General features: G+C 44.4%; 1 protein-coding gene across 3 annotated transcripts in view; it reads right to left on the bottom strand.

The window, feature by feature from the left end:
* DOP1B (DOP1 leucine zipper like protein B) overlaps positions 1 to 16155 on the bottom strand; it is a 111088-nt gene that overhangs the window by 13269 nt on the left and 81664 nt on the right. For all 3 annotated transcript variants that reach the window (XM_053305280.1, XM_053305279.1, XM_053305281.1), the window contains 5 exons: positions 15570 to 15716; positions 14653 to 14714; positions 11894 to 12022; positions 698 to 834; positions 422 to 477 (listed from right to left, as the gene is read on the bottom strand). In XM_053305280.1, the coding sequence (XP_053161255.1) occupies positions 422 to 477; positions 698 to 834; positions 11894 to 12022; positions 14653 to 14714; positions 15570 to 15716 (531 nt within the window). The remainder of the gene's footprint in view (positions 1 to 421; positions 478 to 697; positions 835 to 11893; positions 12023 to 14652; positions 14715 to 15569; positions 15717 to 16155) is intronic.

The following is a 16155-nucleotide window of genomic DNA, read 5'->3' as shown; positions in this document are numbered from 1 at the left end:
GGGCGGAGGCCGCCAACAGGCAGAGGAGGTCGGCCAGCAGAGGTGGGAGGAGGAGGCCGGCGGCAGAGCTGCGTTGGCGGGAGGAGGTGGCTGGCTGGCTGGCAGAGGCGGCTGGGGGGAGGAGGTGGGCGGCGGCCAGTGGAGTTGAGCCGGAGGGAGGAGGCGGCCAGCAGGCAGAGCCGCGCCAGCTGACTGGAGGAGGAGGTGAGTGAGTGAGTGGGAGAAAACGGGCCGGTGGGGGGCGGCAGTGGCCGGCTGCGGCTGATAGTCGGGCAAGTGGGAGAAAACGGCTGGGCCAAACTAGGGGCGCAGATGCTTTGAGCCTGGGCCAGCTAGTTATATTTAAAACATGCTACCAAAACTGTCCATCTTATTCATTTCTTTTTGTTTTATGTTATTACGAACATTCAACAGTTCTTACTTTGCTGGTTCCTCCTCCTCGGTTAAATCCTCTTCTAGTTGTATAAATGCTTGAATCTGAGTGGTGGAAATGAGGTAGGAGGGAACAAGGAGAGGAAAATGTGGTATTAGTAAAAGACGTTGAATCATGCTTTATAGGACAGAATGAATACAGGGAGTATGCATTTGTTGTGCATTCAAGGAAAAAGATCAATGCTATTCATAACTAAGCATTGTGAAGATGACACAGAAGACTTCAGTTCAAAGAAGCATATTTTTGCTATAACTTATTATTTACCAGTTCTGTCACCATAATTGGCCATAATGAGGTTAGGTGCTGAGGAGAAATTCTTAGCAACAGCACTCTGAAAAACAGAAACATCTGGGCAGCTACTATGGAAGTCTGTCCAATACGCAAGTTGTCAGTCAGTCGCTCTGGAATAAATTACAAAAGTTAACTTACATATGTACTGAAATGCAAAACTAGCTCAGTTCTATTGTCCTGGATCAGTGATGTGGGGCAGAAAGATTTCCACTATCAATTTTTTCCACTGACATTTTTTTCATCAATGCATTTTTCTATGGATTTCTTAAACTTACTGCAAGCAAAAGGAAAGCAAAACAAATTGTCATATATATTTCATTTTTAAAAGCACATTGTACTAAACCAAAAGCAGGAAATATTCCCTCAATTGACACAAATTTTGATTCCAACCTCCACAGCTCAAGAAAATAAATGAGACAGCTGAAAATGAAACCTAAACGAAGTCTCATGTAATTTCTTGCGCTGCGGAGGCTGGAATAAAAAACAGTGTTAATGGAGGGAATACTTCCTGTTCTTGGCTTATTACGATGTACAGTACTTCTGTTTAGACTGCTGAAAAATTTATATAGTCAAGTTCTGAAAAGTTCCCCTATAAATTAAGAAAAACATGCATGGGAAATTTTTATGAAAAAGCTTCAAATTCAGAATGCTCTGGAAAACCCACATCACAGTCCTAGATTGATAAGTATTAGAGTTACAACAACTATTCTGAAGTGCAGTGACGCATCTTGCTGCTGAGGCTTAGTAAATAATTTACTTTTTTATTACTGTGCCATTCATTTTTAATTTTTTTTTTTGCTAACCAGGGTATGTAGGGATATTAATATCACGATATCCCAAGATACTCACCCTGTTTAGCCACTGTTCAAATTGGCTACAATATATTAAGGTACAAGGTGAACAGGAATGTGCTGGCATGCTCTGCTCCTTAGTCATGTCCCCGAGCTCCCCCGGGTATATTTGCACAGGCAAATGCCATAGACAGGCAGTGTCTCTCTCTGTGATTTAGAATGCTGGTTGCCCAAATCATGGGGAGAAACGATCTCTGGGTACAATGTTTGCCCCTGCAGAGAAGCACTCTACCTGGAGAGCTGGGGATATAGCTATGGGAGGCATAGCTGGCCCTGTTCTTCTGAACACTATACCCAGTTGGAATGCTGACTGAAAAAGGCAACAAGAAATAGTAATGTAGCCTTAGGATGCCATATTAAAAACAAGGATGGAATAACTAAAAGTGTTCATGATAACGGTGGGTTTCAGCAAACTGGGCCCCAATGAATGAATGGTTCAGCAAAACTGACTGTTACCAGGACAACTTACAAGTGGTTTTTTTAAGAGATTAAGCTGTCAGAATGAACACACAGAACTGCACACACAACTCTGTAACACCAGACCTCTTTCATGGGTAGTTCCTGGCAGTAAGAAGAATGTTCATTTATATCTAAGCAGAGAGCGCCCTGCCTCCCAAGGAGACCAGGCTTCTTCTTGATGTGCTGCAGAGCAGAGCTGTGACACCAGTTGAACAATGGCTCTCTGCCAAGATATAAATAGCATCAATTTGGAACCAGAATTTGTATCCCTCAGTTCTTTCTTCTGAGAATGTCTGCCTCTGTGTTATGAGCAACTGGCAGCCTGAGAATCTCTCCTTGGCTACATCTCAGTTCACACGCAATGCCAAACCATGACTGTGGTTTGGTTAAAGCATAGCTAATCTGAACCCCCAGATTCACATGCTCCTTCACCCCCACCCCATTCCCTCCCTTTCATGCCATTGTGCATAGAGGGGGTTAGAAAAGCTGTACTCCAATAATAGCCATGGAAAGGATTTGTTTTAGGCCTCAAAAACCAGAGATATGAGTTTTGCTTAAATCCAGATGCAACATCAACTATTTGCTCAGGCATGACACAGTTCCACTTAAACGTCATAGTAGCCTAATGTTTACTTTTGCTATTGATCAATTGTGTGTGTGTGTGTGTGTGTGTGTGTGTGTGTGTGTGTTTGTAGAGATAGTAAGGATGACAGAGTCAGGGAGATATCAGGTGAGAGAGAGAGTGTGTGTATGTATATGTAGTCAGGAAGGTTACTGGCTTAGATTGTATACCCCAAAGGAGGAAAGGTACCACTAAATCCAGGAGGATGCCGGCATGGATAACAGGTAATGTCAAGGAAGCCATAAAGGGAAAAAGACTTCCTTACAAAATTGTAAGGCCTGTCCAAATGAAGAGAACAGAAAGCAACACAAACTCTGGCAAAAGAAATGCAAGGGGGAATAAAAGGGATTATTAAGGAGGATATGGAGGTTGCAGAGAAGCTCAATGAGTTCTTTGCACCCGTCTTCACAGCAGAGGATACTGAGCATATACCTGTTCCTGAACCAGTGTTTTCGGGTTAGGGTTGGTTTTCGGGTTAGGGGATGGAGGCTAAAGTCAGATAGAAGTGACAAGAGATGATAAACTGTCTGGAAAAACTGAAAACTAGCAAATTGCCAGGGCCGGATGGCACCCATTCAAGATTCCTCAAATAACTCAAATGTAAAATTGCCGTCCTCCTTGCTAAAATATATAACTTATCCTTGCAATCAGGCTCTGTACTGGAGGACTGGAAAGTAGCAAATGTAACACCAATTTTCAAAAAGGGATCCAGGGGTGATCCGGAAAGTTACAAGCTGGTTAGCTTAACGTCCGTTCCAGGCAAATTGATGGAAAGCATCCTCAAGGATAAAATTGTAAAGCACATAGAAGAACAGGCCCTGCTGGGAGAGAACCATCATGGCTTCCGCAAAGGTAAATCTTGCCTCACAAAATTTTTAGAGTTCTTTAAGAGTGTCAACAAGTGTGTGGATCAAGGTGATCCAGTTGACATAGTAAATCTTAGCGGTCATGGGATAAGGGGACAAGTACATGTGTGGATTGCTAACTGGTTGAAAGACAGGAAACAGAGGGTAGGTATAAATGGAGAGTTTTTACAATGGAAGTAAGTAAGAAGTGGGGTCCACCAGGGATCTGTACTGGGACCAGTGCCTTTTAATTTATTCATAAATGATCTAGAAGTAGGGGTAAGCAGCGAGGTGGCCAAATTTGTAGGATCTATCCAAACTGGGTGAGTGGGTGACAAAATGGTAAATGTGGTTCAGTGTTGGCAAGTGTAAAATGATGAACATGGGACGAAAACCTCCATCTTCAAGTATACGTTGATGGGATATGAACTGTTGGTGAGTGACCAGGAGAGGGATCTTGGGGTCATGGTGGACAGCTTGTTGAAAATGTTGACTCAATGTGTGGCAGCTGTGAATAAGGCCAATTCCATGCTAGGGATCATTAGGAAGTGGACTGAAAATAAAACTGCTAATATTATAATGCCTTTATACAAAATGATGGTGCGGCCACACCTGGAATACTGCATACAATTCTGGTCACCACATCTAAAAAAGGACATTGTAGAACTGGAAAAGGTGCAGAAGAGGGCAACCAAGATGATCCTAGAGAGCCTAGAGAACCTTTCTTATGAGGCAAGGCTACAACACCTGGGGCTATTTAGTTTAGAAAAAAGACGACTGTGGGGAGACATGAGTGTTCTATGAAATCATGCATGGTGTGGAGAAAGTGGATAGAGAGAAATTTTTCTCCCTTTCACATAACACTAGAACCAGGGGTCGTCCCATGTAATTGATTGCCAGGAAATTTAGGACCAATTAATGGAAATACTTTTTCACACAATGCATAATCAACTTGTGGAATTCTCTGCCACAAGATGTGGTGGCAGCCAACAACCTGGATGGCTTTAAGAGGGGCTTGGATAACTTCATGGAGGAGAGGTCTATCAACGGCTACTGGAGGGCTATAGGCCACCTCCAGCCTCAAAGGCAGGATGCCTCTGAGTACCAGTTGCAGGGGAGTAACAGCATGAGGGAGGACATACCCTCAGCTCCTTCCCGTAGGCTTCCAGGGGCATTTGGTGGGCCACTGGGGGGAATTTCCAACAGGCTGAGTAAGCGGGTCTTTTTGCCCCAACCTCCAGAAGTGGGGTGATCTGATTATGTCATGAGGACACCTCCTTTGAAGTATGACTATAAAGGAGACTATTTGGGAGAGCTAAAGCAGAGAAGCCTCCATCTGGAACTAGGACATGCATACACCACGCTTCTCTGGCTTGACCAAGCTGAAGCACCAACTAATTCTTGGAGTTTGGTCAGTTCCAGAATTAGAGTACGTATGAATGTGTGAATGAATGAAATAAATCATTAAGTCTGGTTATTGAAATGGGGATTTTTTTGTCTTTGTTGTGGCTACTATGATTTTTGCCATCATCGTTATTATTTGTCACTGTTGCCAATGCTGAATATATTTAACTTTGTGCAACATAAGAACAGCCCTTCTGGATCAGGCCCAAGTCCTATCTAGTCCAGCAGCCTGTTTCACAAAATGGCCCACAGGATGCCTCTGGGAAGCCCACAGGCAAGAGATGAGGGCATGCCCTCTCTCCTGCTGTTGCTCCCCTGCAACTGGTATTTAGAGGCATCTTGCTTCTGAGGCTTGAGATGACCCATAGCCACCAGACTATTAGCCATTGGTAAATCAGTCCTCCATAAAGCCTTCCAATCTAGTGGTCATCACCACTTTCCAAGTCAAATAAATCAATGGATTTATAATGCACTGTGTAAAAAGGTACTTCCTCTTGTCACTCCTAAATTTCCCATCCTTCAGTTTAATGAGAATGACTCCTAGTTCTAGTGTTGTGAGAGAGGGAGATAACTGTCTCTACGCCCACTCTTTCCACTCCATGCATAATTTCATACACCTTGATCATGTCTCCCCTTAGTCATCTCTTTTCCAAACTAAAGAGCCCGAGATGCTGTAGCCTTGCCTCACAGGGAAAGTGCTCCTGGCCCCTGATCATCTTGTTTGCCCTCTTCTGCAACTTTTCCAGTTCTACAATGACTTCTTAAGATACGGTGACCAGAATTGTAACCAATACTCCAGGTGTGGCCACACCATAGAATTGAATAAGAGCATTATAATATTAGCATTTTTATTTTCAATCCCCTTCCTAATGATCCCTTGCATGGAATTTGCCTTTTTAACCACTAAGCACACTGAGTTGACACTTTCAATGAGCTGTCCACAACTCTTGATCTGCCCTGGTCAGTCACTGACAGCTCAGATCCCATCAGTGTATATGGGAAGTTAGGGTTGTTGTTTTTTGCCTCAATATGCATCACTTTACACTTGCTTACACTGTACCTCATTTGCCATTTTTGCCCATTCCCCGTTTGGAGAGATCTTTTTGGAGCTCCTCACAATCTGTTGAGGATTTCACTACCCTAAATAATTTAGTGTTGTCTGCAAATTTGGCCACTTCTTACTTACTGCTTACCCCTACTTCTAGATCACCCCCAGCACAGTACCTCCAGTGACTGTTGCTGGTATCTAATGTTCCTTTTTAGATTGTGAGCCCTTTGGGGACAAGGTGCCATCTTATTTTTATTTATTATTTCTCTATGTAAACCGATTTGGAAACTTTTGTTAAAAAGCAGTATATAAATATTTGCTGTTGTTGTTGTTATGAACACATTAAAGAGCACTGGTTCCAGTACTGAGGAACCCCACTTCCCTCCATTGTGAAAACACTCCATTTATTCCTACCCTGTTTCCTGTCCTTCAACTAGTTACCGATCCACACATGACCCTGTCCCCTTATCCCATGACTGCTAAATTTACGCAAGAGATTGTGTTAATCAATCAATCAATCAATCAATCAATGTTAATCAATAAGTGTTAATAAAAGTTATATATATACACTGTATTATATATACTGTACATTAATGTAAACATTATATCAGGCCTCCAGTGTCTTTCTTCCTCTCTATAAAGCTCTGGTAGAGGGGAAAATCCCACCCCAGCATAACACAGTTTCATAGCTCGCCATTACATTTGAAGCAATCTATGATTTGTGCTGTCCTTCAAACCAGAATTGCAAACTATGGTTTGAAATTCTGGTTTGGAGGGCAAGTGCAAAGAACACATTGCTGGATGTAAAGAGAAACCACCATTTGTCACAAATGAGGTAGCACAGGAGGGTATGAGCCTGAGGCTTTTTCATCTAATGCTGAACTATGGCTTGGCTTTACATTTGAACTGAGCCTGTGTCTTCCATGTTTGTTTTCATCTATGTTGAGCGCCAAGAGCCTTGGGTTGGGAGCATCTACTCTGAAACAGAAGCCAGCCATCAACACACATTCCCCATTTGTAAAAGCTGTTTTTAAAAAAGCAGGGTACCTGGACAAAACATTGGACTCCAGAACAAACTTCAGCCAGCTCATGCTACAAGCAGTTGCTTATGTGTATCTCTGCATGCTATCAATTTAGACAACCAAGTAAGTAATGGTTTATTCAGCAGTGAACATGGCCTGAGTGCTGAACCAAGACATTAGCCATGTCATTTGGTGAGAGCACAGCTCTAGACTCCACTGAGCCCAGAGATCTGGTTCGAGATCCGTCGATGCCCATAAGAATGGGTTCTGCGCCTGCGCAGGAGCCCCACGGTATCCATGCCTGAGCTCGTCGAAGTGCCCAAGCCACGCCCCCACGCTGCTGCATGCTATAAAAGGCGCGGCTGAGGCACGTAATCCCTCAGTTCTTTTCCGACCGCCTTGTGTCTTAGACCTGCGGTCTGTGCCTCTTCGTCGGAAAAATTCCTCTTTCGTTCTTCCTGTATAATCTTTGACTCGGACTGGAATATCGGACTTCGTTGGATCTGACTACGGAACGGCTGACGGTGATTCTTGGTGACCTCGAACTTGGACTGGCTGCGGTAACTTCTGGCAAACGAACACGGAACGGCTTTTGACCTGATTATGGCTGACGGAAAGAAATCCTTCAAATGGTGTGAGGGTTGCAGAGCGAAACTACCTTCTAAAGACCTGCACGACCTCTGCTTGTTATGCCTCGGTGAGGAACATAATGTCTCCTCCTGCAAAATCTGTCTGTCCTTCTCGAAACAGACAAGGAAGAACCGAGCACTTCACCTACGGGCAGCAATATATGATGAGGTTTTGAGCCCTTCAACACCGGGCACGCCTCGACCTTCGACGTCTGCTGCGCACTCTACACCAGCGCAAAAGACGCCGAATCGCTCCTCGATATCGAGTACCCGTAAATCCTCTGACGTGTTTCCCGCCAAAACCACTTCAACATCGAAGGGTTCCTCAACGTCGGAAAAGCGCTCATCTTCGGCAAAGTCGTCAAAGGAAGATGCGTCTACTGCCTCAAGACCTTCCCACAGCTCCAAGGAGCGTGAAAGGGCTACCAAACGACGACATGAGGATCTCTCCGCGTCACATACTTCCAAGCGTCGCAAAGATCAGGAAGGTCGTCGGGATCGAACGCCGTCCCCTTCCACGGCTCAACCAGTGTTGCCCGTAGGGGAACCGGCATTGTCGACGTCAACAACTTCCACAGCGCTAGCAGTACACGCAGCTGTGTTACTACCTCCTCCGGCATCTATTATATGCGATGCTGACGACCCTCCGACACAATCTTCCAATTTTGCCGTGTTGGCATCAAATGCGCTCGACACCGAACGTCCCTCCGGTGTTTTTCTTGGAACAACTGCAACCTTCGACACCGATCAGATACTGACCCTTCCTCGCTTAACACCAGTCTCGATGCCGACGGCGAGAGCTCTCTCTCCAGCTCCAACACCTCTGGCATCATCGTCCTCCCCGTCGACACCACAGCCTGCGTTGCCCGTGTCATCGACGTTGCACACTCCAATCCTCTCGGCGTCGACGCAAGTGACTCCTCGGTATCGACCACCGATACCTTCTCTCCAGGTCGTCGATGTCGACGCGGAGAAATCTCTTCCGGCTGCCACTCGTTCTCTCCTCTCTCTCCTAGACTCGACCTCGAGCGGTCGCTCGACATTCACTGGCTTTCCTTCGGTTGGAGCTGATCCTCGGGAATTAGCAACACCATCGCATCCTCCTGCTCCTTCATCACCCAGCCGCTTGCACCCTCAAACGCCTTGGCACTCTTGTGGATACCGCCACCCATTGGGCGTCTCTTCTCCTGCGGGTCCAAATAGGGATGATATTGACAGGCCCTGGGGACCAGTCACTCCTGCCAGACCCCTCTCCACTTTTCGGTCGGTGGCCACTCAGACGTGCCAACTAGCGGTGAGCCAACAGGCGACACAAACCTCAGTACTTCACTTGGCTTCTACAGCCACACAGACATCTTTGTCGGGACTTCTGGCTACGTCTGCTACTCAAACCCTTCCCGGCCGGGATACAGATGATCAACCACCACCCGCTTCCCCTTCGGAACATTATGGTTCCTCAGACTTCGAGTCTGATCCGGAGGATGGTAGTTCTGTTGTGGAACCACCCACAGACGTGGCTCCAGTAACCTACGTTTCACCCAATGATGAACTCAAGGCTTACCATAAGCATATTCGCAACATGGCCGATGCTCTAGGTTTGGACATACGCTCCCAATTGGCCACCATTGATGACCCAGTATATAACTTTATGCTGAGATCCCAATCTACTGCCCCGGTGGCACTACCAATGTTACCAGTCATCACAAGAGCTGCGAAATGTGCTTGGGAGGTATTGCACACCTCCACTCCCACGTCCAAAAAATTAGAGAATCTCTACAGAGTTCAGGATAAGGACAATGGGTACCTTATAAAACACCCGGCACCCAATTCGCTAGTCATCGATTGTGCCACGGCTTCCAAATCTGGTAAAAGGTACACAGTCCCTCCTGACAAGGAGGGTAGAAAACTAGACTTGCTGGGAAGAAAAGTCTATTCAACTTCTTGCCTGTCAATTAAAGTAGCGAATTATGCAGCATGCACTGCTAAATATACACATGGTCTCTGGGAACAACTGGCAGACGACCTAAGCAGGATCTTCTTGCAAGACCGTCAACACGAATGGGAACTCCGGACAGATGTGATAGCTCCCTTCTTCGACCACTGGATGCGGCCTTCAGTGGACCTCTTTGCTTGCTCAGAGAATGCGAAATGCGTCCGCTTCTGCTCAAGAGCCGGACACGACAACCTTTCACTCGGGGATGTTTTTCAGTTGGATTGGTCCCTGGAAACACCTTACATGTTTCCCCCTTTGCCATTAATACCCAGAGTAGTGGCCCGTCTTCTTTCCAATCCGACCAGTTGCATCCTAGTGACTCCTTGGTGGCCAAGACAATCTTGGTTTCCACAAGTACGCAGACTGGCAAAGAACTGCTACAAGCACCTACCTCGCTATCCAGATCTTCTAACTCAAGACGGAGGTCTCATTCTGCATCCAGACGTCCAGACCCTCCATCTAACTGTGTGGAGGATACTCTGTTAACTCATATTCTGCTTAATCAACGCAAGGAATCTACGCGCCGCAACTACAAGCACAAGTGGGATCGTTTTAGATCTTATGCACGCACCAAGGGATTCCTTCCTAAACGAGCTTCCATCCGTGAAGTTCTACGATACCTTACATCTTTGAAAGCAAAGGGTCTTGCTAACGTGTCCCTGAAGGTCCATCTAGCTGCCTTGTCTGCATACCACCCGGGAAGTGATGGAAAGACATTATTCTCACACCCACTGAGCAGAGCCTTCCTGAAAGGTTTGTCGCGGGTTTACCCCGCAATCAGGATGCCAGTTGAACCATGGAGCCTATCTTTGGTTCTCTCCTCATTGACTCAGGCTCCTTTTGAACCCATGGCCACCTCTTCCCTGAGGCTACTCTCTTGGAAAACAGCCTTCCTGGTTGCAGTCACGTCGGCTAGGCGTGTAAGTGAACTGACAGCTCTCAGGGTCGACTCCCCCTACACGATATTTCTTCAAGACAAGGTCCGTATGCGTCTCGACCCTGCATTTTTGCCCAAAGTGGTATCTAACTTCCACTTAAACCAAGATATCATCTTACCTACCTTCTTCGGCAACCCTACTTCTGCTCTTGAACAGTCACTGCATGCTATGGATGTACGCCGTGCCCTCCTATACTACCTGGACCGCACAAAACCATTCAGGCTGTCTAATCGGCTATTTATATCCTATACGGGACCGAATATAGGTTCTCCCATTTCAAGGCAGAGATTGTCCAGATGGTTGGTGGAACTCATCCTGCTGGCATATCATCTTCAGGACAAATCGCCTCCTGAGGCCATTAAAGCCCACTCCATTAGGGCTCAGGCTTCCTCTGCTGCACACCTCTCTGGAGTCTCGTTCAGGGATATCTGTAAAGCTGCTACCTGGTCCTCAGAATCCCCCTTTGTAAAACACTACGCCATAGACATACGCTCTGCTGCGGAGGCTACCTTCGGGAGAAGCGTATTGAAACAGGTGTTGTTTTAGCCTACTACTGCTCCCGCCACCTCTTGGAGCTTGCCAAACACCCATTCTTATGGGCATCGACGGATCTCGAACCAGATAAACAGGTTGCTCACCTGTAACTGATGATCTGGTAGAGATCCGTCGATATCCATAAGACCCTCCCGACCTTCCCCTCTGCAGTAGTGCTACGTCTATGTGCGTACTGGTGTGTGGCTCTCTCCTCTTGAGATACCTTTCTCTTTTTTATCATGGAAGAACTTACCTGTTGGATGATCGTCCTCCACGGCGGTCGTCCAAGAACTGAGGGATTACGTGCCTCAGCCGCGCCTTTTATAGCACGCAGCAGCGTGGGGGCGTGGCTTGGGCACTTCGACGAGCTCAGGCATGGATACCGTGGGGCTCCTGCGCAGGCGCAGAACCCATTCTTATGGATATCGACGGATCTCTACCAGATCATCAGTTACAGGTGAGCAACCTGTTTTTATATCTTAACTATGACTTGCAAACACTATTAAAATCAGCACTTAAAACCAGAGTGCAAGCTTGGTTTCAAATGCTAGTTTAATTGTGATTTGTAGACCATAGTTAAAGCACAGTTCTGGGTTCAGAAAAGCTGTATTTTAAAGCAAGTCACAATTAGAATGAGATGCAAAAGGAGGTGGTAGTAGTATGCAGTAGTGTGCAAGCTCGGGTTGTGTCCATAAGGGTAGTCTGACCCAACCCTAAAGGCCATATATATAATTTTTTGATAGTTTAATCAGTCACATCACATCTTTCATGGAACATTTTTGTACTTTGGTATAGAATGCATACACTGTGAAGGTAACACTCACCTTGTATTAAAGGAAGGTAAAGATGATATTGGTCCATTTCTCCACTGAAAACAGCAAAGGCTTGACGCTTTAATAACATTGCTTTTTGCTCAAAACTTGGGTAAAGTTTTAAGGAACTGCTCGGCATATCTGCAATCAAGGTCAGAATTAAGTTTCAACCTCTGATCAAATGAAAAATTGCTAACCTAACATACTGCCACACAGGTTAGTAATCCATAAGGACAAATAATTGGCTTATCTGTTTTTAACAGCTGCTGATTTTGCTGGGTCTGTCTGTTACAGGTGCCAATCCTGGACTGAGGGCACATTCTCTAGACACAATTGACATGTAAATGCTTTGACCTATGTTTCCTGGAAATGGAGACCAGAAGTGTATGATGTTCGGCACTAGAGTCAAAGAAGTAGCCTAGGTGGTTAGGCAAGGAAACCATGGCATCTTATTTGTGTGGAACAGGTAAAGGCTCCCAGAATTCCCAAAACCCTAGCTCGCTGCAAGGCCTTTTTTCGAGACGTAGAAACAGGTCTCCCATTGTGTTCTTTGTTCTGCTTAGTTGCTGCATTCTGACCCTGCATTCCTTATCTGACAGGCAAGATTAGTTGCCTTTGCTCTGCTTTTCTTCATTTGGTTCTCAGCAGCTTATATATTTTTTCAAATGATCCCTCCATAGTGACCAATTAATTTGCCTTCCTTTGGCTATAAATATAAACCCTCCTAAAAATGTATTGGTGGGTATCTCTAACCTAGTAAATAAAGCTTATTTTCCTCCCAAACAAGGCTTATTTGCTTTTGGATCTTATACCACTGTCTCAAGATACTTTTTAATGGGCTTGCTCTTCTCACACATGCATGCTGTACTATAACTGGGGTGAACTAAACTTCTCCCCTCCAACAAACTCTTTTCCAGAATAAAGAGAGACCTTCCGTGTCACAGGGGTCTTAACTTAAACAGGTCTGTCCTAGGACCACAACTCACAGGCAGAGTCTAGCAGAGAAAGTGTGCCCTACACAGGAGTCACAGAAGTGAAAGGGCGCTACTTTCCCTGGCACTCCCTCATAAGAGTGATATCTATAAAGGAAAGAAATTCTGAGTCATGGAGTGAGCTCCACTGATTGCAGGCCAGGAGGAGGATTTTAACCCATTCCCCACCACTACTGCCCATCTGAGGTATTTGTGGAATGTTCTGACTGCTAGTGCCAATTTCTTGCCGATGCAGCTGTTAATATCTTGGGTATTTTGGAATGATTTGCCGTTTTGCCAAGGGCACAGCCATTTCCCCGGGAAGTACTCTCCCAGAAGACCTCGCTCTCACTTCATTTGCATAGTTCATTCTAGGAGCAGGAAGTTAGCTACCAGACACTCTCGCTCTCCTAATTCATTTGCATAACTCTGCCCAAAGCCTCACTATAAGAGATCAGCAGTTAAAGTCACTCTGTTTGACTCTTTTGCATAGCTGCACCCCAGGTAAAATTACAAGCAGGAAGGTTGGCTGGTGGCCTTCTCCATTTAAAAATGTAGCCATTTATCCCTAATCTTTCATAAGGTGTTTCCCTGGACGTGTCTGGCCTTTTGCAGCCTGTTGGCCCAGGTTCCTGTTCTGCAAGACCAGACTGGATCAACCTGCCTAATGTATCCAATTATTTCATTTCTCCTTGTACCCAGTCTCATTCCTAAAGTTGTCCGTAGAATCAGTTATGTTACTTTGTCTGGTTTACCCCTTCCTACCCTAGTCCCTCATTCCCTTCTTGGGTTTAAGTTTTAAATTCCTGTTAAAGAATCCACACTTCATATTAAAGGATTTACATATATAGATATAGTATGGGTTAAGCATTAATGCCTGATTAATGTTTTCATCTTATTTGTTTCATGACATGTGGGAATATCTTCTGTGTAGAAATGATACAAGCCTTACTCTGTACTCATTAAAATTTATTATCAGTTAGATTTTAAATCTGTGGCTGTCAGTTTCTGGGAATCACCCTTTCCCTTAAAGATCCCAAGAAAGGATGGATGGATGGGTGTGTGAGCGAGAGAGTGCGCGCTTCCCCACATAATATATCTAGTATTTATTTTAAAATCCATACCCTGCCTTTTCCCATAGATTCAAGGTGGATAATAAAAATTAAAAGAAAACATCACTAAACAATAGGCTGGTTCACATGTCATGTGGAACCTTGGTTAAAGCCTGGCTCGAAGCTACATCTCTGAGCCTCAGGAATATATACTTCCACTTTCATAACCATATGTATATTTCCAATCTAGGTTAACATAAACAAACATTGGTCATGTCTGAACCAACCAATCTCTGTTTATCCACCTTCAATTTACTTTTAAATAATTATTTTCATTAACCAGTTTGAGGTTTATGGTGTTTGGGCTCCTAAGATCATGCTGGTTTTTAATGTCTAAATGTAGTGTTAACTGGATGTCTTAATATATTTCTTTTATTTTTATTAGCACAAAATGTTGTCTGTATGGTATTCTTTTTATTGCTGCTGCTGTTCTGCTCTTATTGGGCTAGTTCAGATATCACACAAAACCTCAGTTAAAGCCTGGCTTTAAGCAACATCTCTGAGTCTCTAGAGCAAATTGCAGCCCTCTAGCTGTTGAAATAATACACATCATTTCAATTGAGAGGCAGATATTCAATAAGTCTAACAAAAACAGAAGCATTTGATATCACAAGATGTGAACAATTAGTTAACATCTCTTCTTGTTGATTTTAACTTTGTTCTAATGGGGAAAACAATGTATACTTACTCATCAAATCTTTAAACATAGTTTTCTCATGAGTAAGGAGGTGGTCAATAATAGCTCGCCAACTGAAGAAATATGAAAATCAAGTAAGATTAGTGCAATTTAAATCCCTCCACTTTCCCTTCAGGTTTGCTTTACACAAGACTCTTCTGTGCTGTATAGGGAAACGAGTCTGTGACAAATGCATATGTGACATGTACCTTTGTATATGAAAAGTTATACAAGAGATTCACAGAATTCCCCATATTAAACAGAAGTAACTTCTTTAGGAAATTTCATCTTGTATAAAATAGTCCTGAGACAAAACCCTTAGTTTAATGTTTCATACCAAAACTAATCCTTGCTCTTCTTTAAAATGGGGGAGAGGGAGAGAATGAAAAATATTGCAACCAAAATTTTGCAAGAAAAACTGGTGCCCCACATGATGTGCCAGGCAATGTCAGCATTCCTGATCAGCCAGGGCTGCTGTGCATGTGGAAGCCAGACCCCTGCATAAAAGCTCAGTTGTGCAACTGTTTAACACAGCATGCTTGCACTTGTGCAGTGCTACTTAAATTGGCAACAATGTAAGTAGCACTGTGCATGTATGTGCTGTTTTAAGTATTTACACAAATGTGCTCTTGTGCAACACCGTCAGGGTTGGCTTTCACATGCGTAGCAGCAGCAGCCAATGAGGAGTGCCAGTGTTGCCTTGCACATCACGTGGGCCAATTTCTCTGGACAGTGATGAAAAACCTATTCCTTTAATAAAGCCAAACACTTTTCTGAATGAGATTGCTGACAATTTAACTACTAATTTATTCTTTGGAGAGATTCCAAATGCAAGTTAAGTTACAACTTCATTAAGGTCTACTGAAGTTTATCAAGATTTTCATTCAGACAAGAGCTGGATACAAAATTACTTCCACCAGGTTTCTTACTGAATGCATGAAGTGTCCATCTGGAAAAAAGCTGGATCCATATACAGCTCTAGAACATCCTTCTTCCATGCTCGTTTGGTATAGGCATAACCACTTAGAGAACTGAGCAACTGAGTACCGGCACGGAAGCTAGGAAGATTGTAGGCACTGTAAACAAATGCACACAATATACAGATCAAACACATCCCAATTACATATGCCACACATTCTAGATACTCCAAACCTTGTAGTAACATTCTACTTAACACTGCTGATTAGATGTTCAAAATACAAGTGGACCTCGCTAATCATGGTTCCACATATCTGCGGTCGGATAATAGGCACCTGATCTCAATATTCCCACGGTTCCTAGGCAGTGTCCTAACTTTTTGCATCTGTGTGGGGAATGAGTTTTGTTCTGGGTGGCAGTATCAAGGCAGTGTGTGTGTGTGTGTATGTTCATTCAGAGTGGGGCCTTCCTGATTCAACCTGAGTGGGATCTAAAATTAACTGAGCGGACATTTTAAAATGTATGAGAATGTGCACACGTCTTAGAGGGAACCCTGTTCCTAGGTGGCAACTTACCATTTTGTGGATCTTTAAAAAA

Source organism: Hemicordylus capensis, chromosome 3 (assembly GCF_027244095.1).
Source record: "Hemicordylus capensis ecotype Gifberg chromosome 3, rHemCap1.1.pri, whole genome shotgun sequence".
Taxonomy (NCBI): Eukaryota; Metazoa; Chordata; class Lepidosauria; order Squamata; family Cordylidae; genus Hemicordylus; species Hemicordylus capensis.
Note: the sequence above shows the minus strand (reverse complement) of the source record. Positions and strands in the feature narration are given on the sequence as shown.